Source organism: Bombina bombina, chromosome 4, assembly GCF_027579735.1.
Source record: "Bombina bombina isolate aBomBom1 chromosome 4, aBomBom1.pri, whole genome shotgun sequence".
NCBI lineage: Eukaryota > Metazoa > Chordata > Amphibia > Anura > Bombinatoridae > Bombina > Bombina bombina.
The window spans coordinates 817,231,173-817,252,380 of NC_069502.1; the positions used below are offsets into that span (position 1 = coordinate 817,231,173).

Consider the following 21,208-nt stretch of genomic DNA (forward strand, 5'->3'; position numbering starts at 1 on the left):
GTGATTGCCAGGATCAAGCAGGAGAGAGCATCGGTGATTCTAATAGCGCCTGCGTGGCCACGCAGGACCTGGTTTGCAGATCTAGTGGACATGTCGTCTTGTCCACCATGGTCCCTACCTCTGAGACAGGACCTTTTGATTCAGGGTCCTTTCAACCATCCAAATCTAATTTCTCTGAGGCTGACTGCATGGAGATTGAACGCTTGATTCTATCAAAGCGTGGATTCTCGGAGTCAGTTATTGATACCTTAATACAGGCTAGAAAGCCTGTTACCAGAAAAATTTACCATAAAATATGGCGTAAATATTTATATTGGTGTGAATCCAAGAGTTACTCATGGAGTAAGGTTAGGATTCCTAGGATATTGTCTTTTCTACAAGAGGGTTTAGAAAAGGGTTTATCTGCTAGTTTGTTAAAGGGACAGATTTCAGCTTTGTCTATTCTTCTGCACAAACGTCTGGCAGAAGTTCCAGACGTTCAGGCTTTTTGTCAAGCTTTAGCAAGGATTAAGCCTGTGTTTAAGACTGTTGCTCCGCCGTGGAGCTTAAACTTAGTCCTTAACGTTCTGCAAGGCGTTCCGTTTGAACCCCTTCATTCCATTGATATCAAACTGTTATCTTGGAAAGTTCTGTTTTTAATGGCTATTTCCTCGGCTCGAAGAGTCTCTGAGTTATCTGCCTTACATTGTGACTCCCCTTACCTGATTTTTCACTCCGACAAGGTAGTTCTGCGTACTAAACCTGGGTTCTTACCTAAGGTAGTCACTAACAGGAATATCAATCAAGAGATTGTTGTTCCATCATTGTGTCCTAACCCTTCTTCAAAGAAGGAACGGCTTTTGCACAATCTGGACGTTGTCCGTGCCCTGAAGTTTTATTTGCAGGCAACTAAAGATTTCCGTCAAACTTCTTCCCTGTTTGTCGTTTACTCTGGACAGAGGAGAGGTCAAAAGGCTTCGGCTACCTCCCTCTCTTTTTGGCTTCGTAGCATAATACGTTTAGCCTATGAGACTGCTGGACAGCAGCCTCCTGAAAGAATTACAGCTCATTCTACTAGAGCTGTGGCTTCCACCTGGGCCTTTAAGAATGAGGCCTCTGTTGAACAGATTTGCAAGGCTGCAACTTGGTCTTCACTTCACACTTTTTCAAAATTTTACAAATTTGATACTTTTGCTTCTTCGGAGGCTGTTTTTGGGAGAAAGGTTCTACAGGCAGTGGTTCCTTCCGTGTAAAGATCCTGCCTTGTCCCTCCCGTCATCCGTGTACTTTTAGCTTTGGTATTGGTATCCCATAAGTAATGGATGACCCGTGGACTGACTACACTTAACAAGAGAAAATATAATTTATGCTTACCTGATAAATTCATTTCTCTTGTAGTGTAGTCAGTCCACGGCCCGCCCTGTTTTTTACGGCAGGTCTAAATTTTAATTAAACTCCAGTCACCACTGCACCCTATAGTTTCTCCTTTCTCGTATGGTTTTGGTCGAATGACTGGATATGACGTATGAGGGGAGGAGCTATATAGCAGCTCTGCTTGGGTGATCCTCTTGCACTTCCTGTTGGGGAAGAGATATAATCCCATAAATAATGGATGACCCGTGGACTGACTATACTACAAGAGAAATGAATTTATCAGGTAAGCATAAATTATATTTTTATTGTGAATTCAGTAATTTTGACCATTAATAAATGTGTCTTAATATAGGAATAAAATAGCAAACAGTATTTTCCAATATAATAATTATCCTTTTAAATCAATGACTGTAGTGGAACATTATTTAATCGGCAGAATATTAAATGCACATTTTAGTTCTGAAATATGTTTTGGGTGTATATGGTTCATACTTAAACATTTACCATATTTTTTAAATATTTAACGTAACATCTTAAATTTCAAATCTAAAATATATATCTCCCCCCCCCCCCCCCCAAATATTTAAGTGTAAAGAAATTAGTAAGTACCCATTACTATGTTAAACACTATTGGCTTCTGGGTAAAATAAAATCCTAAACCATTAAAGGACCAGTCAACACAGTAGATTTGCATAATCAACAAATGCAAGATAACAAGACAATGCAATAGCACTTAGTCAGAACTTCACATGAGTATTAGATTTTTTTTCTGACAATTTTAAAAGTGATGTCTTTTTCCACTCCCCCTGTACCATGTGACAGCCATCATCCAATCACAAATGCATACACGTACCATGTGACAGCCATCAGCCATTCACAAATGCTTACACACTTATTCTTGCACATGCTCAGTAGGAGCTGGTGACTCAAAAAGTTTAAATATAAAAAGACTGTGCACATTTAGTTAATGGAAGTAAATTGGAAAGTTGTTTAAAATGGCATGCTCTATCTGAATTATGACAGTTTAATTTTGATTGAGTGTCCCTTTAAATATTGTCTGCATTAAATGTTCTTACAGATTACATTAATTTTGACCTAGATGTTATAACAGAAGATCTGAGTGTAACGTGTCAGCTGGAAGCTCCAACACAGGAAATGTGTGACAGTGACAATGAAGGTAAGTGCACGTGTGTGACGTGTCTTCTGTTTATGGGGTATTGCCTGTTTTTTATAGCTTATTGTCTGTAAGTGCTGTACATTATATCACCAGTCAGGGTGTCACCACAATCACACACTGAGTGTCACAGTACAATATAGCCTGCTACTCACTGACTGTTGTCACATTTCTAGTGTTTGATTATATCAGCCCTGATCATATAATGATAACAAGCAGGAAGACCCTATACAGCTGCTGTCATTTATATCTGCCAGAGTATAATCATTGTGATCTGATCAGCTGCAGATGCACAGGTAGCACTTTGTAGGAGCATAAAATAAATCTCACAGCGCTATGTTCTCTTTAAAGCCGCTTGTAATATACCTTTAACACCGCTCTTCCAGCTATGATGTCACATTGCACATTTAACCCCGCCTAGCCTGAATATCCTTGCTTGATTGTTAAAGGGACAGTCAAGTCCAAAAAAAACTTTCATGTTTTAAGGGCATGCAATTTTTAAAAAATGTCCAATTTACTTTTATCACCAATTTTGCTTTGTTCTCTTGGTATTCTTAGTTTAAAGCTAAACCTAGAAAGGCTCATATGATAATTTCTTATCACATGCTTTTTTGTTTGTTTTTCACAACAGGGGAGAGCTAGTTCATTTAGGCCATATAGATGACATTGTGATCACGCCGTGGCTTGTAGCAGACACTGCACTAATTGGCTAAAATGCAAGTCAATAGATAATAAATAAAATGTCATGTGATCAGGGGACTGTCAGAAGATGCTTAGATACAAGTTAATCACGGAGGTTAAAAGTATATTAGTATAACAGTGCTGGTTATGCAAAACTGGGGAATGGGTAATAAAGGGATTATCTATCTTTTTAAACAACAACAATTCTGGTGTTGACTGTCCCTTTAACAAGCTAATTGCATTGAGACTTCACTTGTGTGTTCTGCAAAAGATTCTGAGAATCTCCTTGCTGCGTTCTTACCTCTCTCTTCAGATTATTCCTAGTCCTCTGTTGTCTACATGATTTGCTTAGCCTAAACCTCTCCTGGTTCTGGCTGCTAGATAGATAAATCCTTAAGCAAAGCAAGAGGTTTTACTTTCACTGCTGTAACAAAACAGCAGGACCGCTATTCAGTGAGGATCCTGGGGATACTTGCTACTCTGTGTTGCACCTCCTACTCCAGCCTCACCACCTGCAGTGTGTTTTCCTATCAGAATCTATAGAGCAAGTTTGTATAGCATCTAAGTAGCTGTGTTTTCTAACCTCTTACAACTGAGCAACTTTCCCCATTTCCTGAAACTGTTGTAGTTTTTCTTTCCTCCTGCTGCCCCACACTTTGTACAAAGACAGATCTCGTCTCCTCTAACCACCACTGGTAACTCACCAATTCATAAACCTGAATCCCTGCTGGCAGTACTTAAGAGTTTACAGAAATTCCCTCTGTGAATCCTTTTCCTGTAAGGTACAGGGGCTGTTGGAATACTAGTGCTGTATTGTCCCCATGTCAGGTATAGGGGCTGTTGGAATTGTCAGGATTTCTGAGTATTATTAAATAATATATACATATATATTATATGTATGTATTTTTATCTACACATAGATTTATGATAAGACCAATAACTCATATTTTTATTATTTGCTTTGTGAAACTGCCTATAAGACATTAGATGCCTGACTGGCCACAAATCAATCCTCCCCCACTCAATATGCAAAATTATAATGCATCCAGGTGAGGACAGAGGGAAGACATTTGGTCTAATTAAGTTCAGACAGTCATTTCAAAGAGAGGCAAATTACTTTAAAAAAAAAAAAAAGAGAGAGAGATGGCCATCTATATTTTGTGTATTCTAAATCTTGATCAGACATGAAGATTCCCATTCCTGATTAACAGGACATCTGAGAACAAGATTATCAGATAGTAGACCCCATGCAGTAATATATAGACACAATGTCTGAGAAATTACTGGATCTTTCTTTTAGGCTTAATGAGATTCGTAGAGAAAAAAAACTAAAGAAATGACTAAAGTGTCACCTATGTTTAAATTAATTCCTGTTGTGTATTGAATCAACATCTGTGCTGACCAGCAAAAACACATGTTGCATTGTAACTCTTGGGTTCATTTTAAAATACAGCTGGTATAATTTTAAATACTGTATTACATGTCTATAATGCAATTCAGATTGTAATGAATTAAATGAATGACTGCATTAGTGTATATAGAATATTTAAGTTATTTAAAAAATAAATAGTTTTTCTGTGTTCCAGGAAGCTAATGGAAAATGACAGGAAGAACATAAATTGATATGAAATTGTCTGTTCATATAATATTAAATATGAATGTCTGCTAAATGAAAAATATAAATAACCTATTCTTTTTATTTTTCAGGCATGTTAACAAATATACATGTGGTTGTCCCATAAAGAAGTGTACTGAATATGAAATATGCTTTGTCTTTATATAAATGTGGGGAAATGACCAGGTGCAATTTTGAATGGATGTTGGGATAATAGTATTATTATGTTAAAAACATAATGTGTTTGGTATTGGAGTAATCAGAAAAATGACATATAACCCCATCTATAATCAATATCGTAAGTGATTAATGCAATAAGTTATAGTATGTTAAATAATCCATTATATAGGGAGATATTTGGATTAGCAGTGATTTGATGGTGAGACTGTATTTGCTGGTTGTCTGCTGCCCCTAGGGGATTAGAATGGTATGACAGCCAAATATATTAACTATTAGAATCCATACAGAGCCAATCAGGGATACCTTTCCCAGATGACCAATGAGAGGGACAAGCATTCGTGGGAGTTATCAAAAAAAAACAGATCACTAATGATTATATATAGAAAAGCTGAATGCAAGAGAGGACAGTCTTGAGGCTTTGGTCTGTTTACACTGGTCTGATTGATAACTGGCTGCCATACTTGGGACACAATCAACTTTAAACAAAAAGCTGAGACTAACTCTTGATCTATGCAATAACTTTTCTTCAAATGAGGTGATCTAAATATACTTGAAAATATTGGAATACTAAGTTGGTTAATGTTGGTAATGTATAAAATCTATAATTTGATATTTTAAAGCAAATGCATTAATTATTGCTAAAATCAAACTGCACTTAGCAGATTTAAAAGAACAATTCATATTTTAACCTTGTGTTTAGCCTGTGTATTTTAAAACTAATCCTTAGTGCTAAGTAATTTAGAGGTCAGATATATTCTTGATCATTCCATTGAGTCTGGAATTATAGATAAAAAACTGGCTGACTATCTATATGTGGAAAAACCTAGAACCCCCATTTTCTATACTGTCCTTAAGATCCATAAAGATCTTAATAAACCCCCAGGGAGACCCATAGTCTCCAGCATTGATTCTATCTATACTAACATTTCCAAATTTATTGATAAGCTGTTACAGCCAGAGGTCATTAAAATGGCAAGTTATTTGAGAGACACAGGAAATTTTTTAGATAGAGCCAAGTTGTTGGAATTTCCCACCAATAGGTATCTACTATTCACCATGGATGTTTAAAGCTCATACACTTCTATTAAGCATGAAACTGGGGTTGCTATTATAAATAAAACACTCATGGTGAGTGGTAGATATACGAAGGCACAATGTCAATTTGTTGAAAAACTCCTTTGTCTTATTTTGTATTGGAACTATTTTCTTTTTCAAGAGGAATGGTTTATTCAGGTGAAGGGTACAGCCATGGGTTCCAATGTTGCCCCATCATACGCCAATCTATATATGAATGAAAGAATGGTCTATGAGAACCATCTGCATCGATGATGTGTTTGGCGTGTGGTGGGGTAGCGTTGGAACCCTGGAGAGATTTGTCATGGAGCTTAATTCTGAGGTTAGGGGTTTACAGTTTACTATTACATATAGTGAAGAGTCAGTTACATTTCTGGATACTAGGATATCCAAAGGTGTCAATGTTTTAAAATTTGATTTGTTTTCCAAAGAGACAGATAAAAACGCACTACTAAAATATGATAGTTTTCACCCTAAGAAATTAATTGACTCTCTACCAAAGAGCCAACTTCTAAGAGTACAGAGGATAGTAAGTGATGACACCGATAGGGATTTGAGACTTAAGGAAATGAAAAGTAAGTTCCTAAAGAGGGGTTATCCCTCAAGTCTCATTTAATGTAAAAATGAAAGAGATCCAGAGTCCTATTCCCAAAGAGGTTAAAAAGAATAAAAGTGATAGGATGGTCTTTGTATCCCAGTACAGTCCCCACAGCAATAAAATCACACAAGTGATTAAGAAAAATTGGCATATACTTAAACATTGTAACCCTCAAATTAAATTGTTTCAGGAACCTCCACTTATTGCTTTCAGACGTGTTAAAAGCATTCAAGATCATTTGGTTAGAACATATATAGGTCCCATTAAGAGTAATAAACAAACCTATATAAGAAGTAAAAGAAAAGGGAGCTACCCTTGTTTGGGTTGTATGAGCTATAGCTCTATAATCAAAGGTCCATACTTTTTTCATCCACAGAGTGGGAAGAGGTACAACATAGGTTTTTTCACTTGTGATAGTACATATGTGGTGTATTTAATCAAGTGTCTGTGTTCTTTGTTCTATTTGGGGGAAACAACACTAAAGGTTAGAGAGAAGATGAGTCAGCACCGCTCCAATATTACGAGAAGAAATATTGAAGCCCCATTATCTAAACATTTTATAGAACAAGGATATGGCATAAGTCAGCTCAGATGGCAAGTCATTGAACAAATAACTATTCCTAGAAATGGTTTAGATAGAGAGAGGCTGTTGAAACAAAGAGAGATGTGGTGGATCCATCAATTGGAGAGACTTGCACCAAAGGGTTTAAATCGAGATTTTGATTTAACTTGTTTTTTCTAAGGGAAGTTAAGATTTGCCCTATTTTATAACATCTAGCCTAACACACTATAATAAATTTCTGGATTATCCAATGAATTCTTCACCATAATACTGGTGTTTTTGATTAAGATTATTCATTTTGTAGAAACTGGCAAATAGTTTTCTATGTTATATTTGTTGTTGAAAGCTAAAAATTATTTAATAAGCATTTTTCTGTAACTCTGTTTAATGGTTGGTACATTGCTTTTAATTTTGTTACATATGCTCTTCTAAATGTAATTCAAAAGAGTTGCCACTAGATGGGGCCAAAGTGTCATTCATGAAAGTTTGGCGCGAAAAAGGTTGTGTTTAAAAGACAAAAAATATTCTTATGTACCAGATAGCATGACTAAGGGGTTAATCCCTGAAACGTCTCTTGTTTTAATGGGTCTGCAATAAAGACATAAGTTTAAATTAATTGAAGTGCTGGTGGTATTGTGTACATTTAGATATTGGAAGGGTTTTTTGCAGTTAACCCCTACACCGTGCACTATACAAGTGGTGCTGTTTCCGCCTTTTTGGATACATGCTGGACGGCTAGATGCAGGTAAGTGGCTAATGTCTTCTGGGGCTAGGGGCTGGCACTTCAGAGTCATGGGATGGAAGGAGTTAACTTCTTATTTGTTAAAATTAGGCTCATGTTTAGTGACTAAGGGGTTAATGTCACCTGTTTTATTTATCATGTTTATGCTGGGCGATTGCACAATGATAGATACACTTCTCTAAGAGTGCATAGACAGTATTTTGAATATTGCATGTGTGCGCGCTTTTCCTTTAACAAGTTACGGGAGAGTTGTGTTTTTCTGGCTCCCTCCTTTGTTTCTAAGAATTTTAGGAGGACGCTTTTTCTTGGCCGTTTTTGGTATGTGTTTTTGTGAAGAGAATAAAGCCTGATGTTGTAATATTATTTCACCCTTCATTCCTAGGCTCCGCCTTGGTCCTTGCTCTCTAGTAAGGTGTATCCAGTCCACGGATCATCCATTACTTATGGGATATTCTCATTCCCAACAGGAAGTTGCAAGAGGACCCACAGCAAAGCTGTTATATAGCTCCTCCCCTTCCTACCATACCCAGTCATTCTCTTGCAACTCTCAACGCGCAGGGAGGTTGTTAGAGGAAAGTGGTGAAAAATAGTTAGTTTATTTTCTTCAATCAAAAGTTTGTTATTTTCAATAGTACCGGAGTTGTGCTATTGCTTCTCAGGCAGACATAGAAGAAGAATCTGCCTGAGTTTTCTATGATCTTAGCAGGTTGTAACTAAGATCCATTGCTGTTCTCACACATGTCTGAGGAGTGAGGTAATCTTCAGAGGGAGAATGGCGTGCAGTTTATTCTGCTATCAGGTATGTGCAGATATGATTTTTTCTAGGATTGGAAATGCTAGAAAATGCTGCTGATTCCTGATAAATGTAAGTTAAGCCTGAATACAGTGATTTAATAACTACTAGTATCATGCTTACTCTCAGGGGTATTACCCTTATAGATATGCTATATAAAACGTTTGCTGGCATGTTTAATCGTTTTTTATATATGCTTGGTGATAAAACTTATTGGGGCCTAATTTTTTCCACATAGCTGGCTGTATTTTTGCCTAGAAACAGTTTCCTGAGGCTTTCCACTGTTGTAATATGAGTGGGAGGGGCCTATTTTAGCGCTTTATTTCGCAGTTAAAATTACAGACTGAGGCATCCAGTTTTCCTTAGGAGTCCCCTGAATGCTACAGGACATCTCTAAAGAGCCTAAAATCGTTTATTGGGGAAGGTAGGAGCCACAGTAAAGCTGTGGCATTTTGCTGGGACTGTTAAAAAACGTCTATGTTGTTTTTTTGATCCGTTTTTTGAACTAAGGGGTTAATCATCCATTTGCAAGTGGGTGCAATGCTCTGTTAGTCTATTACATACACTGTGAAAATTTCGTTTGTGTAACTGCCTTTTTTCACTGTTTTTCAAATTTTGACAAAATTTGTTTTTCTTAAAGGCACAGTACCGTTTATTTATATTGCTTGTTAACTTGAATTAAAGTGTTTTCCAAGCTTGCTAGTCTGTATAAACATGTCTGACATAGAGGAAACTCCTTGTTCATTATGTTTAAAAGCCATGGTGGAACCCCCTCTGAGAATGTGTACCAAATGTACTGATTTCACTGTAAGCAATAAAGATCATATTATGTCTTTGCAAAATTTATCACCAGAGGATTCTGATGAGGGGGAAGTTATGCCGACTAACTTTCCCCACGTGTCAGATCCTTTGACTCCCGCTCAAGGGACTCACGCTCAAATGGCGCCAAGTACATCAAGGGCACCTATAGCGTTTACTTTACAAGACATGGCGGCAGTCATGGATAATACCCTGTCAGCGGTATTAGCCAGACTACCTGAATTTAGAGGTAAGCGAGATAGCTCTGGAATTAGACGAAATGCAGAGCATACTGACGCTTTAAGATCCATGTCTGATACTGCCTCACAATATGCTGAAGCTGAAGAAGGAGAACTTCAGTCTGTGGGTGATGTTTCTGACTCAGGCAAAGTACATGATTCTGATGTCTCTACATTTAAATTTAAGCTTGAACACCTCCGCGTGTTACTAAAGGAGGTTTTAGCTGCTCTGAATGACTGTGACACAATTGCAGTGCCAGAGAAATTGTGTAGACTGGATAAATACTTTGCAGTGCCGGTGTGTACTGATGTTATTCCAATACCTAAAAGGTTTACAGAAATTATTACTAAGGAATGGGATAGGCCAGGTGTGCCGTTCTCTCCACCTCCTATTTTTAGAAAAATGTTTCCTATAGACGCCACCACACGGGACTTATGGCAGACAGTCCCTAAGGTGGAGGGAGCAGTTTCTACTTTAGCAAAGCGGACTACTATCCCTGTCGAGGACAGTTGTGCTTTTTCAGATCCAATGGACAAAAAATTAGAGGGTTACCTTAAGAAAATATTTTGTCAACAAGGTTTTATCCTTCAGCCCCTTGCATGCATTGCCCCTGTCACTGCTGCTGCGGCGTTCTGGTTTGAGTCTCTGGAAGAGGCCTTACAGGTAGCGAATCCATTGGATGACATACTTGGCAAACTTAGGGCACTTAAGCTAGCCAATTCTTTTGTTTCTGATGCCATTGTTCATTTGACTAAACTAACGGCTAAGAATTCTGGTTTTGCTATACAGGCGCGCAGAGCGCTATGGCTTAAATCATGGTCAGCTGACGTGACTTCCAAATCTAAGCTTCTTAACATTCCCTTCAAGGGGCAGACCTTATTCGGGCCTGGTTTGAAGGAGATCATTGCTGATATCACTGGAGGAAAAGGTCATGCCCTTCTTCAGGACAGGTCCAAATCCAGGGCCAAACAGTCTAATTTTCGTGCCTTTCGAAACTTCAAGGCAGGTGCGGCATCAACCTCCTCTAATGCAAGACAAGAGGGAACTGTTGCTCAATCCAAAGCGGTCTGGAAGCCAAACCAGACCTGGAAGAAAGGTAAGCAGGCTAAAAAACCTGCTGCTGCCTCCAAGACAACATGAAGGAACGGCCCCCTATCCGGTAACGGATCTAGTGGGGGGCAGACTTTCACTCTTCGCCCAGGCGTGGGCAAGAGATGTTCAGGATCCCTGGGCGTTGGAAATTATATCCCAGGGATATCTTCTGGATTTCAAAGCTTCTCCCCCAAAAGGGAGATTTCACCTTTCACAATTATCTGCAAACCAGATAAAGAGAGAGGCATTCTTACACTGTGTACGAGACCTCCTAGTTATGGGAGTGATCCATCCAGTTCCAAAAGAGTAACAAGGACAGGGTTTTTACTCAAATCTGTTTGTGGTTCCCAAAAAAGAGGGAACATTCAGACCAATTTTGGATCTAAAGATCTTAAACAAATTCCTCAGGGTTCCATCATTCAAGATGGAAACTATCCGTACCATCCTGCCTATGATCCAGGAGGGTCAATATATGACTACAGTGGATCTAAAGGATGCTTACCTTCACATTCCGATACACAAAGATCATCATCGGTTTCTCAGGTTTGCCTTTCTAGACAGGCATTACCAGTTTGTAGCTCTTCCCTTTGGGTTAGCTACAGCCCCAAGAATTTTTACAAAGGTTCTAGGGTCGCTTCTAGCGGTCCTAAGGCCACGGGGCATAGCAGTAGCACCTTATTTAGACGACATCCTGATACAGGCGTCAAATTTCCAAAATGCCAAGTCTCATACGGACGTAGTACTGGCATTTCTGAGGTCGCATGGGTGGAAAGTGAACGAGGAAAAGAGTTCTCTATCCCCACTCACGAGAGTTTCCTTTCTAGGGACTCTGATAGATTCTGTAGAAATGAAAATTTACCTGACGGAGTCCAGGTTATCAAAGCTTCTAAATTCCTGCTGGGTTCTTCATTCCATTCCGCACCCTTCAGTGGTTCAGTGTATGGAAGTAATCGGCTTAATGGTAGTGGCAATGGACATAGTGCCGTTTGCACGCTTACATCTCAGACCGCTGCAACTATGCATGCTCAGTCAGTGGAACGGGGATTACACAGATTTGTCCCCTCAACTGAATCTGGACCAAGAGACCAGGGATTCTCTCCTCTGGTGGTTGTCTCGGGTCCATCTGTCCAAAGGTATGACCTTTCGCAGGCCAGATTGGACGATTGTAACAACAGATGCCAGCCTTCTAGGTTGGGGTGCAGTCTGGAACTCCCTGAAGGCTCAGGGATTGTGGACTCAGGAGGAGTCTCTCCTTCCAATAAATATTCTGGAACTAAGAGCGATATTCAATGCTCTTCAGGCTTGGCCTCAGTTAGCAACTCTGAGGTACATCAGATTTCAGTCGGACAACATCACGACTGTGGCTTACATCAACCATCAAGGGGGAACAAGAAGTTCCCAAGCGATGTTAGAAGTCTCAAAGATAATTCGCTGTGCGGAGTTTCACTCCTGCCATCTATCAGCTATCCATATCCCAGGTGTAGAGAACTGGGAGGCGGATTTTCTAAGTCGACAGACTTTTCATCCGGGGGAGTGGGAACTCCATCCGGAGGTGTTTGCACAAGTGAGTCATCGCTGGGGCAAACCAGAACTGGATCTCATGGCATCTCGACAGAATGCCAAGCTTCCTTGTTACGTATCCAGGTCCAGGGACCCCAGGGCGACTCTGATAGATGCTCTAGCAGCGCCCTGGTCTTTCAACCTGGCTTATGTGTTTCCACCGTTTCCTCTGCTCCCTCGACTGATTGCCAAGATCAAGCAGGAGAGAGCATCGGTGATTTTAATAGCGCCTGCGTGGTCACGCAGGACCTGGTATGCAGACCTAGTGGACATGTCATCCTTTCCACCATGGACTCTGCCTCTGAGGCAGGACCTTCTACTTCAGGGTCCTTTGCTCCATCCAAATCTAATTTCTCTGAGACTGACTGCATGGAGATTGAACGCTTGATTTTATCAAAGCGTGGCTTCTCCAAGTCAGTCATTGATTCCATAATACAGGCACGAAAGCCTGTCACGAGGAAAATTTATCATAAAATATGGCGTAAATATCTTTATTGGTGTGAATCCAAGGGCTACTCATGGAGTAAGGTCAGGATTCCTAGGATATTATCCTTTCTCCAAGAAGGCTTGGAAAAAGGTTTGTCAGCTAGTTCCTTAAAGGGACAGATTTCTGCTCTGTCTATTCTTTTGCACAAGCGTCTGGCAGATGTTCCAGACGTTCAGGCATTTTGTCAGGCTTTAGTCAGAATCAAGCCTGTGTTTAAACCTGTTGCTCCACCATGGAGCTTAAATTTGGTTCTTAAGGTTCTTCAAGGAGTCCCGTTTGAACCTCTTCATTCCATTGATATAAAACTTTTATCTTGGAAAGTCCTTTTTTTGGTAGCTATTTCCTCGGCTCGTAGAGTCTCCGAGTTATCTGCCTTACAATGTGATTCTCCTTATCTAATTTTTCATTCTGATAAGGTATTCCTGCGTACCAAGCCTGGGTTTTTACCTAAGGTGGTATCTAGCAAGAATATCAATCAAGAGATTGTTGTTCCATCCTTGTGTCCCAATCCTTCTTCGAAGAAGGAACGTCTATTACACAATTTGGACGTGGTTCGTGCTTTAAAGTTTTACTTACAAGCTACTAAGGATTTTCGACAAACATCTGCTTTGTTTGTTGTTTACTCTGGTCAGAGGAGAGGTCAAAAGGCTTCGGCAACCTCTCTTTCTTTTTGGCTAAGAAGCATAATACGCTTAGCCTATGAGACTGCTGGACAGCAGCCCCCTGAAAGGATTACAGCTCATTCTACTAGAGCTGTGGCTTCCACCTGGGCCTTTAAAAATGAGGCCTCTGTTGAACAGATTTGCAAGGCGGCGACTTGGTCTTCGCTTCATACTTTTTCAAAATTTTACAAATTTGATACTTTTGCTTCTTCGGAGGCTATTTTTGGGAGAAAGGTTTTACAGGCAGTGGTACCTTCCGTTTAAGTTCCTGCCTTGTCCCTCCCTTCATCCGTGTACTTTAGCTTTGGTATTGGTATCCCATAAGTAATGGATGATCCGTGGACTGGATACACCTTACTAGAGAAAACACAATTTATGCTTACTTGATAAATTTATTTCTCTAGTGGTGTATCCAGTCCACGGCCCGCCCTGTCATTTTAAGGCAGGTTATTTTTAAATTTAAACTACAGTCACCACTGCACACTATGGTTTCTCCTTTCTCTGCTTGTTTTCGGTCGAATGACTGGATATGGTAGGAAGGGGAGGAGCTATATAACAGCTTTGCTGTGGGTCCTCTTGCAACTTCCTGTTGGGAATGAGAATATCCCATAAGTAATGGATGATCCGTGGACTGGATACACCACTAGAGAAATAAATTTATCAGGTAAGCATAAATTGTGTTTTTGTCTTGCCTGGTCCAGTCACGTGACCTACCGCATTTCATTCTGCTCCAGCTGTTAATCAGAGCTATGATAGTCAGTTTTCATTTTAACTGTCTCTGGGATATAAACGCTTACTTTACAGTGAATTGGGAAAGTTTTATGAACATTTTTTTTTATGTTTTCCCTATGATATCCACCATATTCTGTATTCTATATGTTGGGTATGCTATAGCAGATAACTTTTCTGGCTCAAACACTAAATATTGTTTTAGTCTTGGGTGTACTATTTAAAGTGACAGTTTTGCCTTTAATAATATTTTGTGGAATAAATATTATATGGTGAATCCTTCATAACCTCTCAGTTTTCATTTTTAAGTGACAGCCTTTTTCAATTAATTCTGTTTAGTTTTCAAACACTAAATATTGTTTTATTAATTCTGCAATTATATGTGTTGTTGCTAGCTGCATCTCTTGAGTTAGAGAGAGTGCGGTGCACCTGAGCCTTTGTCTCCTGGGATGATGCTGTTTGGGCAATGCCACAACTTTCTCCTTTTACGTCCCAAGCCTCTATGGCGTCGCATGCAGTACTCTGCGGTTCCTCTCAATCGCCTGGAGGAGTGTATTTGCCTATGGATGTTGCAGCTCAGGTATCCTCGGCGGTATCTGCGGCTTTATCCCTTACCTACAGGGAAAAGGCAAGAGGCTATTAAAATTCAGATAGTAAGATTTCTGTTCCTCATTCTGTTACTCAGGTCGCTCGCTGTCTCTCTCTCTCTCTCTCTCTCTCTCTCTCTCTAAGTCTGGTGAGGAGGATTCGTCGGTAGATTCTGAGGGTAAAATCTCAGATTCGGACACTATAATTCCTTCATCTGCTGCTAAAGTGGTCTCCTTCAGATGTATGCTTGCACACCTCGTGTACTGTTAAAGGTGGTTTTGGCTACTTGACAGACATCGATTCCACTGTCGTCGTAAACCTTTAAAAGTTTTGTGAACTTTATCATTTCTTTGATGTTCCTTCCTATGAGGAGGTGTTTTATAGACGTGCCTTGGATGTTTTTACAGGAATAGGAGAAGCTAGGGATACCTTTCTCCTTGCCTCCTGTCCTTAAAGGATTTTTCTGTCGCTGACTCCATTAAAATGCATGGTGCCTTAAGTAGAAGGCAGCTTTTCTACTATGGCTCAGAGAACTTTGATCCATATGGTCAGGTACATGGATAAGAAGCTAGAGGTTTTATTGTTTATTTAGAGCAATGCCTTGTCTTATTAGACTTGCTGTGGTAGCCACTCGGGCTAGTGGCTGAAATCTTGGAAATCAGCTGAGAAGCTTACCTGCAGCTTAGTGGTACAGCCTAGGCTTTGTTTTATGTCTCCTCCTAATCCAAACTTCTGGCGTTTCTTTTCAAGGATGAGACCTTGTTGGGTCTTGGTCTTGCAGAATTATCCTCTGACTTTATGGAGGAAATACCACCCGTCAAGAGAGTAGACTAAAGGAATGTTTTCCTTTTCCTATTTCTGCAAGGTCAATCATGTCTTTGGGAAGCCAATCAAACTTAGTCCATTCTAAGATTCCTCCCAGGGGTAGATTTCTCCTTCTGGAGTATTTGCAATCCAGGTATGATGAGAAGCATTCCTTGAACTGGGTTCAGGACCTTTTCTGAGTGATAGTCCCAGTCTGTGAACGGGATTTAGGTATTTACCTCAAGTTTCTCAGGTTCTACCGTTCAAATTAGTATATATTCTATTTTGCTGCAAGTGGGCCTGTTCATAACAAAACATAGATCTGAAGGATGTGTATGTATTGTTCTCATGATCGGGATCTACTCAAGTCTCTGAGTTTCGTCTTCTTAAAAAGACTATTATTGCAAGGGTGCTTTCTGGACAATATATGTATCAGGTGTCATCCTTCTTTCGAGCAAACTCTCTTTCAGGAGATCTTGTCCAATATACTTTCCCATGAATGGGAAATGAATCTGAAGCAGAGCTCCTTTGTTCCATCCTCGAGTTTTTTGGGGGGGACCTTATTTTATTATTATTCTCTATAAAGCGCCAACAGATTCCGCAGCGCTGTCCATGGATAACAAAGATAAAAGGACAGTACAATATGAGACACCAGACAACATTTAACAAACAAAGGGGGAATTGGGAGCCCTTTTGCAGTGGGAACTTACAATCTAAATGGGTAGGGGGGGTGAGAAACAGGAGGTGGGGACTGCAAAGGTGGGAATGATGTTAGTGTGGAGTTAGATGAGGGCAACTATTAGGCAAGTGGAATTCATTAGTTACTGATTTGGTGATGGGCTTCCCTGAACAAGAAGGTCTTTAGGGAGCGTTTAAAGGAGGAGAGGTTTTGAGAAAGTCTGACAGCTCGTGGAAGTGCGTTCTAGAGGGTTGGTGCCGCACAAGAGAAGTCCTGTAGTCTAGCATGGGAGGAGGTGATGGTAGAAGAGGCAAGGAGTAGATCATTGTTGTATCTTAGGGGACGGGCTGGAGTATATTTGTTGATGAGTGAGGACAGGTGGGGGGGCTACATTGGTAAGGACTTTGTAAGTCAGAGTGAGAATTTTGAATTTAATTCTTCTGTGAATGGGGAGCCAGTGAAGGGACTCACAGAAGGGTGCAGCAGATACAGAGCGTCGGGAGAGGTAGATTAGCCTAGTAGAGGCATTTAAGATGGATTGAAGGGGGGAGAGGCGGGAGAGAGGAAGGCCAGTTAGTAAGTTATTACAGTAGTCAAGACGGGAAATTACTAGGGAATGAATTAGCTGTTTAGTAGTTTCAGCACAAATTTTGGTGATATTGCGTAGGTGGTAGCGACAAGATGAAGAGAGCAGAATTAGATGGGGGATTAGAAGAAGCTCAGTCTTGGAGATGTTTTTTAGGTGGTGAGAGGCCATCCAGGAAGAAATGCCAGATAAGCAGTTGCTGATGTGGGAAACGACAGAAGGAGAGAGTGCAGGGGTGGATAGGTAGATCTGAGTATCATCAGCATAGACGTGATGGTTGAAGCCATAGCTACTGATAAGTTTACCCAGTGAGGAAGTATAAATAGAGAAGAGTAGAGGGCCTAGAACAGAGCCTTGAGGTACTCCAACAGACAGAGGCAATGAAGAGGTGGAGTCGCCAGCAAATGAGACGGAAAAGGACCTATTAGAGAGATAAGAGTCGATCCATGAGAGGGCAATGTCACAGAGCCCAAGGGAGCTGAGTGTCCGTAGGAGGAGGGGATGGTCAACAGTGTCAAAGGCAGCAGACGGGTCAAGTAAAATAAGTATAGAATAGTGGCCATTGTTTTTAGCAGAAAGAAGATCGTTAGTAACCTTGGTGAGGGCAGTCTCAGTTGAGTGTTGGGGACAAAGGCCAGATTGCATGGGGTCAAGCAATGAGTTGGAGGATAGGAAGTGGGTTAGGCGATTGAAAACTAGTTTTTACAGGACTTTTGAAGCTAGCAGAAGCAGTGATATGGGGCAGTAATTTGCAGGAGAATTGGGGTCAAGGTAGGGTTTTTTGAGGATGGGGGTGACCTTTGCATGTTTGAAGGATGATGGAAATGAACCAGTAGTAAGGGATCCGTTGAATATGTGAGTAAGAGCTGGGGTGAGAGTAGAAGACAGAGAAGGTATTATATGTGAAGGGATAGGGTCAAGTGGGCAGGTAATGAGGTGTGTGGAAGACATTAGGGAACTCACTTCATTCTCAGTGGTTGGGGGGAAGGTACTGAGAGTGGTGGAGGGGGTGACCGGGGGCGGAGATGGAAGGTTGCAATCTTGTGGTGGGATGTTACTTCGAATGGTAAGTGTTTTGTTGAAAAAGTAGTCTGCCAAGTCTTGAGCACTAAAGGCAGATGAAGGGGGTGGTGCAGGTGGATAGAGGAGAGTGTTGAACATGGAGAAGAGACGTTTGGGGATTGAGGAGTGAGAAGATATGAGAGAAGAGAAGTGTATTAAATCGGATTCAGAGCGGGATTTCTTCTAGGCACGTTCAGCAGCACGGGAGCATTTTTGAAGATAGCGTGTTTGCTGAGAGTGCCAGGGCTGGAGCTGACGATGTGGGGTTTTGTGTATTTGTGTAGGAGCAAGAGCGTTGAGTGCAGAGGAGAGAGTATTGTTATAGTGGTTTTTAGCAAGGTCAAGTCAGGATACCGTGGAAGTGTGGGGGAGGCGTTTTTGAATAAGGTTAGAATGTTGGAGAGGATCCACAATGTGCAGATTTCTACAGGTGCGGGGGCTGGGGGGAGAAATAGGTTTAGCGTGTACATTGAGATTATAGGTGAGCAGATGGTGGTCTGAGATGGGAAATGGGCAACAGGTGGCATCAGAAGGGGAGCAGAGGTAGGAGAATACCAGATCGATAGTGTCCATCGCGGTGAGTAGGGAATAGGGTGGATTGTGAGCAACCAAAGTAGTTTGTGAGTGAGAAAAGTTTAAAGGCAGCAGGGGCAGGTGGATTATCAATGGTGATGTTGAAGTCTCCTAGGATTAGAGCAGGTGTATTTTTAGAGAGAAATGGAGAAAGCCAGGCAGCAAAGTTGTCAAGGAATTGGGAGGTTGGTCCAGGGGGGCGATAGATAACTGCCACCTTGAGTGAGAGGGGGGGAGAACCTTATTCGATTCTCTATCTAGGAAAAGATTCTATCAGAGGTCAGCTAATCAAGGATTTATTCCTTTTCCTCTCTCTGCTGTCTACTTTCCAGCCAAAAGCAAGCTCTAATGGTCCGGTTGATAGCTTAACCATCTTGCAACCAGAGGGTTGAGATTTTGAATCTAGCTGCAGTTGATTTTCCCTTCTCCTTTCAGTGACTCTATGTATGGAGGGAATTGGTATGATGGTTTCCATGGAGATCATTCCCTTTTTGCTATTTTCCATACAATGGAGATCATTCGGATTGGTCTCAGGAGATAGATCTAGGTCAATCATCAAGAGACTTTCTTCCGTGGTGGTTTTTCAGGAGTATCTGTCTCAGGGCGTGTGCTTCTGGAGACATTTCTGGGTGATGTGACCACGGACACCAGCCTGCTTGGCTGGGAAGCAGTCTGGGACTTATTTAAGGCATGGAAGTCTCTGCTTTCCTCTTTAACATCTTGGAGTTGAATGGGATTCGCAATGTTCTGAGGGCTTGGCCTCAGTCGTCCTTAGCTTGGTTCTAGTCGGACAAGGTCACCTCACCTTTGAAAAGGCCCGGAAAGGGCGAAACGTGTCAGAGCAGTGTGGAGGAAGCTTTTGAAATTTTCAAATGTTAAAATAGAACCTATTCCAACCTAGTGTCACCTAACGATATCATGGTGAATAGATATAGTTGAAACATAAGTGGGATCAGTGAACTGACACCAGTAGACCATCGAGTAGCAGGGAAAATGGTTTCAAACACCCAATAACTTGCGCCAGTAAATTCAAGAGAGTGAAAATTCTTTATTGGCCGAATAACAGCATATATTGTTAGTAACTATATTTAGTACAAGTGCAACCGCTCACAGTGTAATCCAAACCACTGAAAAGTAGTGAAATTAAAGGTGGGCACTTATTAACCGATACTAGTGGAAATACTAATTAGCAGGGATATGATCCTAAACATTGATTAACCCACGTTTGTGCAATAGCATATTTTAAGTGTAAATTATTATTGGCTGAACAACAGCATATAAATTCAGCAGTTACATTAAACATAAGTGTGACTGCACACAGTACAATCAAAAGGGATATATTAACCCCAGAACACTAGTGGAATTAAAGGTGGACACTAGCTAATCAACACCAGTGGATCCTAAATCATTAAGGATAATAATTTATAACATTATTTAACTTGTGCTGGTTAAAATAACAAATTACAAGGGGATATTACTGTTGGCTGAATAGCGGGATATTAACTGAATAATGGTATCAGTGCAATCACACCCAGTATAACCCAAAGGGATACTTTTGCTATAGAATCGATACATAAATGCTAAATGACGGCATATACATTTTACAACTGTATCGAATATAAACACAAATACACCCAGTACAACCCAAAGGGATTACTGTGATACATATTATAAATATATAACGACATAACAATCTTACAGCTGTATCGAATACAAGTGCAAATGCACCCAATACAACCCAAAGGGGTATATTTGTCACACAATATAGACGCATAAAGGCAACGCATGTTAACAATCTTATATGTAATTGAACGTATTATTCATCTCAACAGAGACACACAAATCTAGCATCTATCTGTGATATAAAGTGCATTACTATATATTATATAATCCAATCAAATAGGTGCATATACAATATTTGTTGTTAGTGACTAGTACGAATGATTTAGAATAATATGTTGATCACAGCAATTTGATCTATGCGATATTAGTAATATATACATACAGAACCAGTGATCAATTATTATCAGAAAGTTAACACTATGAGCTATAACGGCTAAACTCAATCCTAGTCTGATAGACAAGTACAGTGGAATACAGACGATGCTTATGCATCAATATAGTACAACTTGAATACAACAACAAACAGACACCAAACCTCACTAGGTAAGAGTGTCTAAAAAGGAGGTGCGCCAAGTAATAGATAGACAAGGTGATATAACCTTATTAACCTGTTATTAAAATAATATTATAGTGTTATAGTCTGATGAAACGGCATTCAGCCGAGAAACGCGTTGCTAAGCAACAATTTTACATGTTTTAATAAAATATTTTACTATTTTATCCTTGCTCTGGACATTGGTATTTTGTATATACCCCTTTACTTTGAGATCCGCCTGGTTGGAGTCTTACTATTGGGGACTATTTTATACTGACAAGCTGATCGCTATCCCGTATTGGGAGTTGTCATCGGAAGCAGTTACTGTGGGGAGCCTCGTTCTGACTACAGCGTCCATTGCCTATGCGAGTCAGCCGAACGGCTGAAGCTTCGGCTTGTCCGTTATTGCACTGCATGT

General features: G+C 40.4%; 1 protein-coding gene across 3 annotated transcripts in view; it reads left to right on the forward strand.

Annotated features, from left to right (window-relative positions):
- The window catches only part of LOC128657100 (zinc finger protein OZF-like), a 155,728-nt gene that overhangs the window by 62,632 nt on the left and 71,888 nt on the right, over positions 1-21,208 (forward strand). For 2 of the 3 annotated variants that reach the window (XM_053711347.1, XM_053711348.1), the window contains exon 8: positions 2,432-2,530. In XM_053711347.1, coding sequence (XP_053567322.1) covers positions 2,432-2,530 — 99 coding nt within the window. The remainder of the gene's footprint in view (positions 1-2,431; positions 2,531-21,208) is intronic. The other variant, XM_053711349.1, reaches the window with a different exon arrangement.